The sequence below is a fragment of the Ciconia boyciana genome, chromosome 2 (assembly GCF_034638445.1).
Source record: "Ciconia boyciana chromosome 2, ASM3463844v1, whole genome shotgun sequence".
NCBI classification, from domain to species: Eukaryota; Metazoa; Chordata; class Aves; order Ciconiiformes; family Ciconiidae; genus Ciconia; species Ciconia boyciana.
Genome location: NC_132935.1, coordinates 141,146,598 through 141,164,084, shown reverse-complemented (window position 1 = coordinate 141,164,084; position 17,487 = coordinate 141,146,598). Strand labels below are relative to the sequence as shown.

Below are 17,487 nucleotides of genomic sequence, written 5' to 3'. Positions count from 1 at the left end.
CAACTTTGCCTGGACCATACCAAAAAAGGTAGAGTTTCTTGAGCTGGTTTAATATACAGAAACCTTTTAGAAATCTCAGCTGCTCTTTCCCAGAAGTTTGGATTAAAAGATGAGCGCTCCCAGGGGCAAGGTTCCTCAAACAGCTGTGCAAGACAAGGAGGTTTATTTGGCTCACATAAAGATAACCCTGTGTATAGCCACAAGACTTCAATCTTTTATAAGCAGTCAGTGCAAAGACAGAAAAGAAGCCAAAGAGTACATCTACAGGTATACTCTGTAACAGAAAAATCCTGCCCCTCTTGAAAGAAAACCATCTTCAAAACCAAGGCAGAGTTAGAGAGAGAACCAGACTTTCTTCTGGTGTCATGAGACTAGGTTAAAAAAATACCAATGCAAAAGAAACCGTGCAGTCAGCATGCAAATGGTGTGTGTAGTTAAACACTTCTAGCAGACATCTTTCTTCTGACTCCTACAGATAGAGGAATCAATTTTAATGCATGGACTTTAGCTACTGTCCTCCTACTGACATCCCATACGCAGTTTTGAAAGGAATCCTTCAAAGCTTATGTGTTGTCATAGATGAATAGTCAGCAAACTGTAACTGATAAGAATTACGAGCACCTTAGATGAAAAATGGGGATGGGAAAGCAATAGACAGTTTAGTGCTGCCCTAAAAAGAACTGGAGACTAGAACATTACAGTCCATATTTGGTAGAGTCCAGATACTGAAAGGATGCTCCAGTTGTCCCTAAGTGCTTGGGACAAAGGGCTAAGCCAACTTTTAGTTACACAAGAACCATTACAGGTTGCTTAACAGAGGCAAAAAAGAACTGAGACCACATTCCTTCAGATGAAGAGAGACCTCCCTGTCTTAACTAAGGTAATTAACTAGTAATTACCAGGATATTGGAGACACTAGACATTTGTACAGACATCAGCAATTCCTGAACTAGAAATGTTTTAGGTGAAAATTTCCACGCATTCTGTCAGCACAGTGCTCCGGGACGTAGCTCACTTCTCGGTTAGCAGCGTACAAAGAGGCTAACCCAACAAGCGGTTAAATCAGCTCTCCATTAGGATCGGTGTTCCCCATCCTCAGGCAGCTGAGGAGATACAGAGTGACCTCATGCGAAACTGTTGTTAGAATTAGGTGAGGTTCTCATTAGGCCCAGATTAGACACATAATTAATTAGAGATTATACTTAACCAAGACCACAGTCAAGAAGCTCTTTCAATGCAGAAGGCTTAAGAATCTCAGTAAATGGAACCAGTAGCCTAGGGCAGCAGAGGACTGGTTACACAGGAAAGTCTAACTGACCAGGTAGGCAACAGACATTTCACATCTTGTGCTGAAGGAGGGAAAAGCACATGAGATTTTGCTGGGGTGGGATATTTATTAAAGCTTGAATTCACACAAACCCTCAGTCAAAGCAGCTACAAAAATGTAACGCTACTAAAACTTTCGTTAGCTGAAGTATATCACAAGCCGTAGAAGTTTTTCTGCCCCCACATAGGATTTTCAGACAATCGTAGCTTTTGTTCATATTGGCAAAGTCACAGATGGTTGTGAGGAGGGAGACTTGTTAATTTTTCCTCTTTGAAAAGAAGAAAGACTCAGAGCTGTAACAACTACTTCTGCTCTAGTGGTTCGTTACAGGATATGGCTGATTCATACTGATTACCTGCTGAATCTAATTACATTCAGCTTAATAACAACTCAGCCAGTAAAACAGATTAGAAAAATATATAGCTGATGTAGCATTGACCAGCTGAAGAGTTCAGTAGGTATCATCCAATGATGACAATTTCCTTTTGAGACACCCATTTCCTTTCAGACCCTTAAGATTCCTTAATTGAATACCTAAACCTCTGTAAATGAATTAGATCAAAAAACCTTTGACCTCTGTTCTTCTGACAATCTGGAAAACAGAGAGGACATGGATAATGTATATGAATTTTCTGCTTTTCCAAATTGCTCTCTCTAATGACATGGCAGTTCAGAAACATCATGTCCATGAATTTATTTCCCATAAACGTATAATTGTGCTTGCACTTGTTGATCTAGGCAACTGGACTTATTTAGTTGACTTGTTTATTATGTGCATATTCTTTTCTCTGCTGAAAGTTGGCATTTTTTCCAGTAAAAAAATTGGCAAGTAAATGTTAGTTTATTCTTCCCTACAGGCAGTCAAATAATATTCAGGAAATAAATTGATTTTTCCCCCCCACAGTTGAGTGAAATGTGTATGACTACAACTGTTCATGATCATGTTCAGCTGTCTCTCTTCTTTTTCCCTTACCCACTTACAGTTAGTTGGCTTTACTGATTTATTGCATATAGTTTATTTAACGTTAGAGAAGTAATGGAAAAAGAAGGCTATACTTGCCCTGTTCCAGCTGTGTCTCGGAGCTACCCTCCAAACCTTGCATTAGGACTCTACTAATCATAAACATACATCAATTCCACTACTGATGACTCCTGTGGAAGGGAGAATCTCCTTCTTTATGGAAATTACCCACCTTGCCAATTAAAGGCTCTATTATTGCTCTCCGGTGATCATCTGACAGTCCTAATCCATCCTGGTTTACACCCACTGTGCCCTTTCCACTATTGTGTATCTCAGGCTGAGGGTTAACTCTTTTGAGCAGGCAGAACATTGTAGTAATGATGGTATGAAAGAGAATTTTGTTACATGTTATGAGGGGCACAAGCAGGTAATTTCTCTCTCCCATTTACAGTCCCTCTCAACAGCATGATCTAGAGGTTCAGTAACTGTACTTTATTATGGCAAATGGTTCCCAGGTTAATTTTCTTCGCTGCAGTTAGGTACTTCTCACGCACAGTGTATTGTGTTTCCTCTTAGCAAGCACCAAAGTATTTTTTTTATCCTGTTCATAAAAGCAAACGCTCTTGTTCCTGCTGCTTATTTACATTTAACATGACTAACCTTTTGATGTCGTGTATTCTGTCTTAGACGCAGACTGCACAAACTAGGGGTGTCAAAGATTACCCAGGTTGATTTCTTACCTCGGGAGGTGGTATCATACTCCAAGGAGACACAGACACCTCTTGCCACGCATCAATCTGAAGGTAAGATTATTATTCTTTTTTTAAAAAATGTTTTCATAGAAAATAAGTATTCGAGTAAGAGTTAAAGAATGTAAGAATAATAATAGTAAATCATAATATAGCTACTTATCACATATTTTCTGCAAGCCAGGTATTGTTTATGTGATTAATGGCTATTCTGGTGAGAATAATTATAATAATGACTTTAAATTCAGCTGGAACCAAACTACTTCTGCCTTACAATGGGTTGTGCTTAGATAACAGTATAATGAGAACATATTTTCAAATAAATCATTATGAATATAATTAAAATAGTGCTTTATTCCATTTTTCTTGCTTTCTCAAGGAAGTTATTCATTCCGTGCTTTGTAAAGAGCCTGTGATGGAAAGTTGCCCTCAGATATTTGGTCAGTGTAATTGTGTCCCCCTCCAGTAGGTGAATCTTAGGAGAAGTTACAGTAAACTGTAACTCCATGTGGTGAAAAAGGAGGCTTACCTACTTTGATGTGGACAGTCCTGCTTTCTCTCTGCTGACAGATGTACTGTCTGTACTCATGGAGCTGTTTGTTAGCTGTTTGGCTTTCCTGTTGATAAGTAAATATGTGGAGCAGTTAGTAGGGGAGTGTTGATCTACCTGTTCCTTAGACTACACACTCGCCGGTGTTGTACTGCAGAACACTGCAGTGAATTTAAACCATTTAAACTGAATGTAAAACTGTACAGTAGCCTGATGTAATTTACACACTATTACAAAGCAGGTAGAAGAAGAAAAACTGAAGGCAGTCTTGACTGTAATTTTTGCTGTTAATAATGAAGGATCAAGAAAAGTTCAATAATTGGGTGCTTTCCTGCAGCAGATAGTGTAGAACTTCACCAGGCTCCATACAGAAGAAGAAGATTCAAGTAGGTTGCAAAAGGTGTGCGAGTAAATCTGTCTAAATGTAAGTTACCGTCAGGGAAGATACAGTGATAAACATAGCCATCTTTTTTTCCTGCAACTGGGTTACCAGGTCTGCCTTTAAGAAACCAGAAATGAAAACTGCTGAGCTAGATACTCAGATTCTGCTTTCCCAGACCACAAGTTTACCCTAGTCATCTGTTGTCTGAAATAGTGCCTTCAAGCATAGACAACCCTGTTGCTTGGATGCTGCTTCTTGAGCAGCATGTCCTGACAGCTTTGCCTTCTCAGAGGGAGAGGCTGCCTCGGAAGCCTCCCTAGTTCGATCCAGCTCATCTCTGCTCGGCTCTCTGAGGACTGCCGAAGCCTCGAGAAGATGGGGTTTGCCCCTGAGGCCTTGCCTTCCTGGCTTGAGACCAGTAGGGGTTCAACCCTGGGGCATTATCATGGAGTCATTGCTAGATAAGATGGAGAGGATGCCCTTCCTCCCTGCACAGGGCCTTTATCCAGTGCAAGAGCCTATGGCTACGGGGAGTTGAAGGCATGGCTTTGATGTCTTTACCTCTCTCAGGCCTGTAATTCCAGCACTCATTAGCTGACGTGCCTTTCTGAACATGCCAGCCTCTCTTGAGGAAGCAGCTTCTTCCAATAAGTTCTTCCTGATTTTTCCAAGGAGCTTTTCAACTATTACAAAATCCTTTTCTTGGGTAGACAAGAGGACAACCTCCTACCCTTCAAGGAAAAAAAAAACCAACAGTGTGCTGCTGTGGAGCCTGGCAGTCAGGACAGCAAGCACAGAGGGCAAAGCGGCTTTTCTTGGTTCTCCCAACACAGAGGCAGCTCTTATTCCTCACATGTATGAAAGAAGATAAATGCAAACATAAAAAGTAATGGACTTTAAACTGCCTAGGTCAAACCTGTGGTGGGAAACGTCGAATGGTGATAAGTGGTTTTGATGACTGGATTTATTATATTTCATATTCTCTGTGTCATCACAGTCAAGGAAGAAACATCAACAAAAGTGAAGTTTTAATATTTAAACACAGAGAAAATATCACCTGATCACTTCCTTCACATGCGTGGGGAAGAGAGAGTTTAATTTATATTTCCTTTCCAATCTGCTGCTAGGGAATTCTCTGCACATAACTTGGATGTTAATATGGCCCTGTGTATCAATAAAGGAGAGTCAGGAAAGTTTTGGTTATTCCATTGAAAAGGTATTTAATTGGAAACTCTCTAGGGGGTAAATAAGCTCTGTGATTTTGGTCTCCCAGGTCTGATGGAAATGAATTCTCAGGTTTTCAGTCTCCCAAACCTCTTTATGAATGCCGAGCCCTTCATACTGTCACTCTAAACTTGAACAACAGAGGGGAATTCCTCGGGAGAGCAGTTTTGAGAAGTCTCTATGCTGTTCCTATGCATTCATGTGATAAAATATAGCCATTATCTTTTCACGATAAATTGTTCGGCCATTACTATGGTTGTGTGCTCAGTTATTCAGTATCTGAAGCCTTAGAGTTTGAGAAAAGAAAAAAAGAAACCCCTTATTTACTTAGGTGAGTCTGACTTCAGCTTTTAGAATTCACTCTTTCGCTGCCTGCCTTGGACACTGGAAATGTCAGAATGCAGAATTTTAGGATGATTGTCACATGCTTGCTTCTGGTTTGGAAGACAACTAATGAAGGGTACAGCTGGATGGAAAGATTTTTCCTGTACGATTAAGCCATTGAAAGAGGACTTTGAGTCTGTTCAAAGTTCTGCAGCTTTTTTGAAATGTCAGTATTGGGTTTTTTTGCACGTTGCTTCTCTAGAAAGAAAGAAAGAAACTCTGAGGTACCTTAGACCTACTGCTGTTCTGGAGCTCAGTGGATGTAGGCCTTTGTGGTAATGGCTATCCCCCACCAAACCTTACAAAAACTGGTAAAGGAAAGCTTCCTTGTGGTAAGTACAGTGTGGTGCCAGGGAGCCAGATGCTATGAGTACTGAAGTCTCAGCTTGTCAGCCGCTAATTTTAGAAGAAATAATGTGGCATTATTCTTCACTGTATAAAAACAGATTAACTCCTCTTTTCAGAGCAGGTAATTCACTTTATTTCAGAGGAATAATGACATGTCATTTTCCCCACCCACTCTATTATTTAGGGAGATGTGTATATGCATCATTCAACCCTTTGATCACAAGTACCTAATTCTTTTGCTTTATTTAGGTCACAGTAAGCTTCAGCCTTTTCTTTTCTTCCTTGTAGGATGACTTTAAAAACACCCAGATCTTGGCTCTGGAGCCTGAGAAAAAAAAGTGCTCTTTACTTTTCCCCTCCTCCTTCTATAATTGGACTTGAATTTAGGTATTTGTAGGCATTGAGAGACATTTAACTTGTGCTGCTTTTTCCATTCTGGAGTTGATTTAAGACCTAGACTATGCCAAATGTTTTCTGAGAGGTCTCTGGGACACATTCCTTCGCTGTACAGAGACTCTCATGTTGCCACAGAATGGCAACCCCATGTAGCCTTCAATGGTTGGACCCTCCAAAGCACTGCAGAACTGCCCTTTGCTGAAGGCACACCTAGGAGAAAGCAGCAACAGAAAAGCCATGGCCTGACCTCTGCCCAGGATGAATCCCTCGCTGCCATACAGCAGTGGAAGGAGGTCTGTATGTCTGCCTGCAAGCTACTTTTCCAGACAGGAAAACAGCCTCCACATGTGAGCTCTGCTGGGTGCCCACCTCAGCTCCAGCTTACTGTTCTCCTGCTCTCTAATGAGCTAGCAGGTAAAATCTCAGTGAGGAAAACATCACACTGTACCTGCACTGAGAAGGGAGATACTCCTCTGATCTGGCTCCCCTCAAAACCAGGGGAGCAGCAAGAAGGTGAAGGTCTGTGAGCTCTCTGGCTTTGCTGGCCAGTGTTAGGAATGCTGTTATTCCTCTTTCGTGAAGTAGAAACTACTTCTTCATTGATAGAATGAGATGTTCTCACTTTTCTGGCTTGCCAGACTGTCACTGCAAATAGGTTAGTCTGAAATGCATTTCTGAAAAAGTAAATCCCGTATATAGGGGAAGATCTGACTTTCTAGAACAATGGATGTCCTATGTACTTCACCTGTTTATCATCTTCAGCAGGTGCTTGTTAATGTTGGAGAAAACAAATGTCTTACCAGACTCACCTCCTGAGCAGGATAACCTCATCCTACATCACAAATGTTTGCCCAGTTCTGGCAAAGAACACAATTCAGGCCCATGGTCCATCTGTTTATCTGCCATATTCAAATAATGAAGATATATTGGCTATTAGGGGAAGAGGAAAAATAAGCTCTCTACTCCATTTGGAAGTAGACTGGAATGAAGTTGCAAAACAGAGGTGAAACTCCAGAGGCTGGGTTGGGTTCTGCATCTCTCTGACACTGTAATTCTTGGAAGTAAACTTCCTGAAGGTTATCCTTATGAAAGCACTGAGGGAGGAGAGGGGAATTTTCTCACAGTCTAAGGTTCATGAGACCAAGACATGTGAGTTTAGGTATCTGTGTGTGATACCAAATGTAAGTAACTACTGTAGGGTGAACCAAAATTCTCTCTAGGTGCCATTGACTGCATTGACTAGTTCTTCATTGACTACCTTGATAGCAGAGCGCTTCATGTAGGCATATTAATGCAGGTTTCTCATTATTGAATAAACTGTGTTTGAGTAAGTGTCATACACTGACACTGTGTGAGGGCTGTGTCCTACTTTGAGTTTTGGTAGTTGGATGAGGAGTTACCTGTGACTAGGACTGACAAGCCCCAATGCTGTGAAAATAAGCCAGGCCTCTGGAAGTTCCATGGTAAAATCCATAGATAAAGTTTTTTTTACTTTGATTGTTAGGGGCTGAGATTTCCAGGTTTAATCAGTGTGGAGCTCTGGCTCTGTCTGTCCTGTAAGAGATCTCTGTAAGATAATGTGCATCAGACCTCTAGTGCAGCAAATTCTGCACCAGGCCTGCTGTGCCTTCCCGTGTCTGAGTGTAGCTCAGCTCTAGCTTTGTGAATGCATGCTGTACTTAAGAAAAGCCAGTCCCAGAACTAAGCGAGATCATACTTGAGCTTTCCAATGCCCAATCTGTCTAGAGCTCATGGATCAGAAGCTGGGGGTTAAGTTAAAGAGCTTACTTTGGCTTTTCCCTTCCAGAGAATCTTAGAGTTCAGCTCCAGTCTGAAGAGGACAAGACAAGTCTGGACCCAAGAATAGCTTTGAACCCCCCATTTAATGGGAAATGCAGATGCACATTTGTGCATCGCCATGCATGCAACATATAGGTCAGGATACGTGAAAATATGTGTGATGGAAAGGCACTGGACATAATCGGGGGGAAAGCAGAGACCCTCTGTTGTAAACAGAAGGTGGTGGTGGAAGGCAGAGCAGAACTGGGATAGAAATCACTACTAAAAAGAGGAGACAACCTAAAGATTAATCAGTGTTAAAGCAAAAGTTCTATTTTAAAGAGACAGAGCCTTAGTATTAGTACTAATGGACACTAATTTTGTAAGAAATATTATGGTCTATCCTAGGCAGAATCATGTATCACTGAGTGTTTGTAGTTAGCCATAAAAATCTAGTTTGCCTTTTCTTCTCAAACCTCAGTCCATCAGAGTCATACTGTGGATCTCAATAGCTGGCATAAACATCCTAATTCAAGACTGCTTTGTTTGATTAAATCAACAAAGCTTATTTTGTACTGTTGTACCAGACTGTACAAGATTGGATGGGACTAGAACGAAGCGGAGCAAAGATTTGAGCCATTGCACTGTATAACAGTCTTTCAATAATTCACCTTTATGCCTGTCACAACTGCATCCCCTTTGCTCAATAACAAGATTTCAAAGGTGGAATATATATATTTTTTTAATTTAAATTGGGCATAAAAATCTGTCAAAGGCATTCAGGCAGCTCCCTCTGGTGGTGAAGTGATGAGCCGACGTGTCATGCCTGGGATGCTGGGAGGGATGCTGGAGGTGAGGGAGGGATGCTGGAGGTGAGGGAAAGGTGCTGGTGTGACCTGCAGAAAAACGCTCGCCTGATCTTTTGTCTGAGGCAAGAATTATACTTAATAGAAGATGCTTGAGTCGTATGACTGAAAAGCTGTATGAATGTAAGTGCTGATGAAAGAAGTGTGAGAAGAGACCAAGCTATTATATAAAAAGTTGGAATAAAAAGAAAAAGCTATTATCTAGAAATGTAAAATAAAAGCCTTAAAAATTCAGTTATAGGTATTATGACAAAAATCCAGGGAAATAATACACTAGTGAAATCAGCTGCAATCCCTTGCTCTTGCCAATCCCTTCCTGAAGTGCAATTAGTGAAGTACAGTTTGTTAAAATACATATGCTCCAGGACAGGCACATCAGGCAGGTACCAGGTCTGGTGGGTCTGTGTTCCACTCCTAGCAAGCTGCAGACATTAGGTGTATACTGCTAAAGGCTTTCTTCACCAGCTGGCTCATGATAATTTTATGTAGTACAGAATTAGGGTAAGGGCCTGGCTTTGGAAAATGTGTTTCTGTGGCTTTTGTTGTGCAGAATAATGTATTTGACACTGACAAGGGTTTCTTTTGGGAAGAAGAATGAAGAGGCCATAGTCTGTGGTCATGCACAGTTTGGTGTTTGAGGGCAGGAGGAGACATCAAATGTCTAATCTCCTGAAATATGTAGTACATGGGCTAAAACAGGATTTCTGTAAGACAGTCACACTCCATTTCTGAAAGGTGGGCTGTTTACATCCACAGTCTACCGGTATATTTATCAGTGATCACTGCTGCAGTATTTGCTCCTATTCCCTATTTCTCCTCCCAGGTCCTCTCTAAAGACTTCTGGAGAAGGGCTTTTCTTATACTCAAGATAGTTTTCAGCAGAGAGCCCTCTTAATGCTAAACTGTTTTGAACAGGCAGATCTGAGAATTTATTAAGCATCAGTAATTCTCTGGGAATTATCTACTAAGAACTGATTTAACAGAAAGAAGACTGGCTCTGGTCACACACAGTAGGAGGTCTGAGGAAGGAAAACTCTTTAGGGATCTTAGACTTCGTTCCCGATCATTTCATTATACAGGGAAAAAGTAATTTGACTCATTGCAGCTCCTCCACAATCTTAACAAAATCCTGGGAAGGTCTTCTGAAAACCAGGCCCACATGCATGGGAGTTTGCTGCTCCAAAGTGGCTAAGGCCTTCTGCAGACCCTGGTTGCTCTTGCGCAAGGTACCTCTGCATCAAATACAAGCCCAGGAAACACATCTAATAATTGTCTACAAGGCTGGAAAGAGAACAACAGACTTGTCGTGGCTGAGCCTACACCTTCTCTAAACCATTCAAGCTCCAGAAGATGGGAAACAAAACAGAAAGGTTAACTGCCTGTCTCAGTGAAACAAGGAACCAGTTTTGAGGCTGTGGCTGCCTTGGAGAGGACTGTGCAACTGTTATTCTGTGCATTGAAGGAATACTGCTTCAAAGACTCTACAGGCAGCATGGAGAAGGACCATGCTCTACCTCCTCTCCTTGCAGATCCTGCTTGATCCTAATGGATGATTCTTGCTCTGTGCTTTTGAGCAAGTGGATCCCATCCTCCACCCAAGAGATGGGATCTATCCTAGAATAAAACAAAAAATATTGTAGTTAGCTCCCTTGTGCAGAACCCAACCTGCTCCTTTAGTTGCAGTGGGAAATAAGTAATTAAATGAGATCCTGGTACATCTGGCATCACTTGGTGGAAAACAAGAGCTCTGATCTTAGCAGCTTTGACCTCTGTCGTGGTTTAACCCCAGCCAGCTACTAATTCCCCCCCAGCCACTCAGTCACTCCCCCCTGGTGGGATGGAGGAGAGAATTGGAAGGGTAAAAGTGAGAAAACTCGTGGGTTGAGAGAAAGACAGTTTCACAGGTAAAGCAAAAGCCGTGCACCCAAGCAAATCCAAACAAGGAATTCACTCACTCCTTCCCATGGGCAGGCAGGTGTTCAGCCATCTCCAGGAAAGCAGGGCTCCATCACGCATAATGGTTACTTGGGAAGACAAACGCCATCACTCTGAACGTCCTCCCTTCCTTCTTCTTCCTCCAGCTTTATGTGCTGAGCATGACGTCATATGGTATGGAATAGCCCTTTGGTCAGTTGGGGTCAGCTGTCCTGGCTGTGCCCCCTCCCAGCTTCTTGTGCACCCCCAGCCTACTCGCTGGTGGGGTGGGGTGAGAGGCAGAAAAGGCCTTGACTCTGTGTGAGCACTGCTCAGCAGTAACGAAAACATCCCTGTGTTATCAACACTGTTTCCAGCACAAATCCAAAACACAGCCCCATACTAGCTACTGTGAAGAAAATTAACTCTACCCCAGCCAAAACCAGCACAACCTCAAACTCCTTTAGCTGCAAGTCATCTCGCAGTGCCTTTGACCCATCTTTGTGTCCTGACATCTGAAACTAGCAGTGATCCATGAATTCAGAGAGAAGCCCTGTAACACCTGTATGCAAATTGAATCCTTTGTTGGCTGGAAATGAAAACTTTCCTCTAAGTCTTTCCTCTCTGGAAAAGATCCTGGCCATGTTTTACACATGAACAACTGCTGTATTGAACTGATTTGTTATGTGTTCCCCTCAAGCAACCAAACAGTTCTAAACTTACTTGCAAATATACAACTATCAGTATGTTACAACTGAGCTTTAACATGAGAACAGAAGGAAACGTATCCCACTAATGAACAGCACCGTGATTTCCCCAGTCAACAGTCAGTGAAAAGACAGTGGCCAATTTTTCTCTCTTTGCCATTTCCACATGTCCCTAGTTCTCACTTTACCGTGTGTATCATTTCAGTAGTATTTGAATATACTTTGAATTAACAATGTGTTGTGCATATTACAATGCTCAAGTTAGAAGTTATAGATATGAAAATGTAAAAAGGGGGGAAGTTGGGCTAATAGTGCTTCCAAGAGAACAATGAAGACACAGCTTTTTGTTTTCTTCAGAAACAAAGCATGCTTTTTCTTACCATCCCTGTAATTCCTTCTTTAGCCTAATGGATGATGCCTATTCAGTATATACAAGAAAACTAATACCCAGCACCTTCTATTGCGTGTTTAGTAACCTTTGGCAAACTCTGGCTTTGTAAAACGGACCAATCTCCACTGGAATTAAAGACAAGATTAAGAAAAATGTGCATTGCAGAAGTAGCAGTTATTAATCCTCAGTGCTCTAATTAGGACTTAATCTTTCTAATCCTGTAAGTAGATACAAAATCAGTGCTGAAATAGACACAGGCCATAATGTGGAAAGCCCTTCATTAGCAGTGTTAAAAAGATGTACAGAAAAAAACCACTGCTCTGTTACTTCACACTTCTCAATTTGTTTCTTGGCACTTATGACTCAAAGAAAGGAAAAAGATTCACATGCCAAAATCTCCTCCTCTGTTTTAACCCACGCTACTAATGTACTAGGTCAAAAATTATGCAGCTGAAAATTCTCCTGTTCATCTCCTCTCTATCTTCAGTTCTATAGCTGAGCCACAGCTTAAGAAGCTGGCCAATTGTGCCCCTTTATAGCCTCCTTTAATTGGCTCATTTCCATAGGAGAGGCCACCTGCCTTGGATAGAGTGTCAGCTGCTTGCCCTCAGACTAACTGGAGAGGGAGCCAAGTGGCTGGGTTGGGTAGAATGACGAGGGTTTGCCACACGCCACCTTATTATATTACCCGCCTTGAAGGTGAATGGGGATGCACCCCAAGCTGGGGCTTTGTTCACTAAGTGTATCTTCACAGCCTGACCCCGGCACCTGGGCAGAGCCCTCCAATGGCAACCCTGGGCCCCCCTTCTCCCTCCCAAGAGCTGCTCCCGAGGTTGTGTAAAGCCATGCTATGTTTATTATGATGACAAATTGTAGATCTCATCTGAAGTACTTGAGAATCCTTCCCTCAAAATCAGTAGTAGCTGGATGCTTTCCAGAGAATCCTTCTGCTTGCTCACACACACTCTCAAGAGTTACTATGAAAACTGAAGACAGGATCTAGATGAAGAAATTTTTAATGAAATGGATATGTCAGTGAAGTAAGAGTCTCAGCATGAATTCCCACTGGCCACTATTAATAGAAGATGGAATTCTCTTTTGCTGCAGTACAATAGACTGTCTCCACAAATAATGTCACTTTTCAACCAGACCCTGGCTACCATTTGCCCATCTATCTTATTTTAAATAAACTTAGCATAAATTCACTCTGAGCCACAATTAATTTAGATTTATGTCCTAGCCATAAACCTCCAAAACAGCGCTTGCTCTTCCTGCAAGTTAATGTCCTACTTAAGGCCCACAGGAAGTGAGAATATAATCGTTATTTTTCAAAAATGTGTTGCACTCAAGCCATGAAGCTTCACACTTATTTTAAGTCTATAATTGCATGTTGTTGCTGTGGATACTATCTTCTTTTTTTTTTCCTCACCCTGCTTGCCTTATAAAGTTTGCCACATCAGAGCTCAAAATGGGTCCAGCTCCTCTAAGTTTGTCATGAGCAGATCCCTGCACTTACAGATAGCCCCATGGGTCTCAGTAGCAGCTGCTGGGTTTAAGGGCTCTTTCAGGTCTCACTACTTGGTTTAGAGCTGAACTTTTCTGAAGGTCCGGCCCCAACTGTGGAGCTGGAGAATTCTTGAAATTTTAGCCCTTAATCATGGTTGTTTCTTATCTCATTTCTTGTCATCTCCACCCAGATGTTCAGGTCTTACTCTCCCTCTCCTAGGCACCAGTTACTCAGCAATGACATGCTCAAAACAGCCACTCATCTGCTGTGAAACACAGAAAGCACTGAAGATCTTGCCTGTGACTGTGTGAAGAACTCTCTATGCGCTGATGCTGCATCACAGATAATGTGCGGGTTGAAAACACAGCCCAAACCAACCCTCCATAGTGGAGTCTCAAAATTGCCTTCACCTGTTGTTTTCACAAATGAAAGCTGGAGGACGCATACATTGTGGTGGGATGACTTTGGTCACCCACCCAGCCCCTCTCTCACTCCCCCTTCCTGAACAGGATGGAGGAGAAAATAAGATGATAAAGTTCATGGGTTGAAATAAGGACAGGGAGATTACTTACAGTTACTATCATGGGCAAAACGGACTCACCTTAGGGAAAATTAATTTAATTTATAGCCAATTAAAATTGATTTGGATGGTGAGAAACAAAAACAAAGTTGAAATAACACCTTTCCCCTGCTCCTTTTTCCTGGGCTCAACTTCACTTCTTCATTCCCAGCTCCCCTACTTACCCTCCACCCCGAGCGGCGCAGAGGGACGGGGATGGGGGGTTATGGTCAGTCCGTAACAGCTCTTCTCTGCCGCTCCTTCCTCCTCCTACTTTTCCCCTGCTGCAGCGGGGGTCCTCCCCATGGGCTGCAGTCCTTCAGGATAAACCTGCTCCAGCATGGGCTCTCCACAGGCCACAGTTCCTTCAGGAAATATCCACATGCTCCAGTGTGGAGTCCTCCATGGGCTACAGTGTGGATATCTGCTCTGGCATGGTCCTCTCTGTGGGCTGCAGGGAAATACCTGCTCTACCATGGTCTCTCCACAGGCTGCAGGGGAATCTTTGCTTCGGCCCCTGGAGCACCTCCTTCCCCCACTTCTTCTCTCACCTTGGTGCTTATAGGGCTGTTTCTCACACTTTTTCTCCTCACTCCTCTCTCTACCATGTGGTGTTTTGCCCTTTCTTAAATATGTTTTCCAAGAGGCACCAGCAGTGTGGCTGATGGGCTCAGTTGTGTCCTGCAGTGGGTCTGCTATGGAACTGGCTGTATCTGGCATGGGGCAGCCCCTGGTCTCTTCTCACAGAAGTCACCCCTGCAGGCCTCCCCCGCTACCAAAACCTTGCCACCTACACACAATACATACACCTATTTAGAAAAATTGGTAGCTTAGTAGCCGAAATTCAGATGTTTCTTGTATGACATGCCTGGGATCAAGTCTTTGCTTTGCCTGATAGGCGAATGCTTTAACCAGTAACATCTTGGGTGATCTGGGATAAGTTATTTGTTGGACCAGGCACCAGAAGCATAGTGTTTGATATTCTAGCTGAATATTCATTATCATCATGACATAGGACTGGTCTCTGGATAGCTAGAGCAGCCATCCTGTCTTACCTTGGTATTTATGGGTCTGAGACAGCAGTTTAAAGTTACTGGCTAATTTGGGTCCCTCTTGCGTTCTCTAGTGATAGACAATTTGGTGATAGATTCCTTGCTTTGGAGGAGATCCATTGCTGAGGATGCTGAGAAGTGGTAGATGCTTGCGTTGACCAGAGGTAGGAGCTTGTTTCTGGTCAGGTCAACTACACAGGCTATATATTTCTGGTGGTGATTCCAGAGAATGGTCAGTGCTGCCTCTGCCAAATGGTATGGATTGGCTCGTCTCACCTCCCGTGTTAAAACCTCAGAATCTCGGAGCAGTCAGTTGTACCCATATTGCTTCTTGTTAGGCCCACAGTATACTGTGGTAGCTATCCCATCATCTTATATGATGAGACAGCACAAACTCTTCTTGTATGCATTTCACAGACTTCTTACCTGTGAGCATGAGATGTGCTGGGATTCACTTGGAGGGATGATTGAGGCTGAGAAACCTGAACCCAACACAGCCTTGTGAGGCGGGATATGGACTGTAGCCTAAACTGTCCTTCAGTCTGTGCCCAAGTTTCTAGGCCAATGGAAATACTTGATTTGGTCCAGATGTGAACTGGGTGTGATATAACATGCTTACAGTTCAGACTGATCAGGAATAAGGATCTCTTATTGCCTGCATTTTACTCTTCGCTAGATGGGGTAATGTGGAAAGCTTGGATTCAGGGCTGTGGATTTCTGAACAGGCAGGATTCCTAGGAATTAGGCGCTGAAGTGTTTGCACGCATTTTAAGGATGTAAGAGTTGCTAAGTAAGCTAAGATACAATAAATTTACATCTGCATCTCAGTTATGTAGTCATGAAAAGGTGTCCAGTGAACAAAGTGAGCTTCCATTTGCAAGAAGGCCTTGGACAGAGTTACGGTTGAGTGTGCAGACACGAGTGCATCGCTGATACTGTATGCTTGGGAGACACCTGTCGTGTGATTCCTAGGTTATAACATTACGGAGGCAGAGAGCGAACAGGAGATGAATCTGGTCTCCCTTTTCTCTTTTTGTCTCTCTAGTCTATGGACTGAACTGTTATAGGAGTTACAAAGTTATAGAAATATTTATATAATTATTTAAGTATTTACCTATAGGTATATCTATAGATCCAATGTTTAGATAACATATTATCTATCTGTATTATATCTATGGATGTACAGATACTTGTAGATACATATATAAAGCTGACCACTACAAGATCTCACCACCTGGCAAGTGATAGCCTTGGGAACAGAGCAATGGAGTGAATGTCAGGAGCCTTATCTTTGTTACAATCTACATGTGTAATTCAGATCAAATCACAAACTGAGTTACAGTCACCACAGAGACATAGGTATATCTCTTCAATTACCCATAGTGGAGACCACTAACAGTTTAAACATGAACTAAGTGAACTCAGAGCAGCCAATTTTTCTAGGATTTTTAGCTGTCACAGAGCTACCTGATCTGGCAGCATGACTGATGCTAGTACCCAAGCTAACTAGTTACATGCTTGTTGAGATACTTCAATATTTCAGTGTAATCACATGCAATAGCTCTACCTGGAGGGGCCTAGCCTATTCGTGTAGACTTTCTATGGTCAAAAGAGTGAGACAGCCCCTTCCAGAAGGCAATTTACCCTACCTATTGTATTTATCATAACACTGAAAGAATTACCTTCTATTTGTGCCTTTCTTCCTTGCCTACAGGACTTAGCCAATACATTTCAATCATTGCTTCATTTTTAGATGGTTGAGGTTAGATTAGATAATTCCCACTATTTTGTGATGGGAATATGGGCAAATGCATTATGCAGTGTTTTTATGTCAACCCCTGAAACCGTTCTGGGACTATTATTATTGCTATTTCTTTTCTTCAGCTCCTTCATCTCTTAGCTATTCTCCTCTGAAGTTGCTTGTTGTGCCTGTGTGAAAGCAAAGTGAAAAAGCAGGCATCATTTTCCTCTGAAACCTATGTAATTGAGGACAGCTGATATTTAAAGGCAATAGGACAGAGAAAAAATAGAAAAAATTACTTTGCTATTTTGTTTCTTCAATTAAATAGTGTTTTCATAGTAGTCAGAATACTTTATTGTGTAGACTCAATACTACACTTTATGTACTAACATTGATTTTGATCTACCAAGCTAATTTTTGTATTGTATAGTTGCTCAAATGCATGTTTCTGTCATGTTTTGCTCAAAGCGTATGCCTTACAGTAAAGGTAGCACTACAGCCCATCGAATTCTTTGCCCCAAAGAGCACTGAGCATCAAGTGGATACAGATCTAAATCTAAAATTTATAGCACTGTGACTATGAAATGGACAAAATCACAAGTCTGTTTGCTGAGGTGTAGGATGGGGAATATACACTTTTGTCTGCTCTT

At 42.1% G+C, this 17,487-nt stretch overlaps 1 protein-coding gene across 1 annotated transcript in view; it reads left to right on the top strand.

Moving 5' to 3' along the window:
* The window catches only part of DYNC1I1 (dynein cytoplasmic 1 intermediate chain 1), a 196,675-nt gene that overhangs the window by 40,974 nt on the left and 138,214 nt on the right, over window positions 1-17,487 (top strand). Inside the window, exon 6 of the mRNA XM_072851493.1 lies at window positions 2,976-3,091. Coding sequence (XP_072707594.1) covers window positions 2,976-3,091 — 116 coding nt within the window. The remainder of the gene's footprint in view (window positions 1-2,975; window positions 3,092-17,487) is intronic.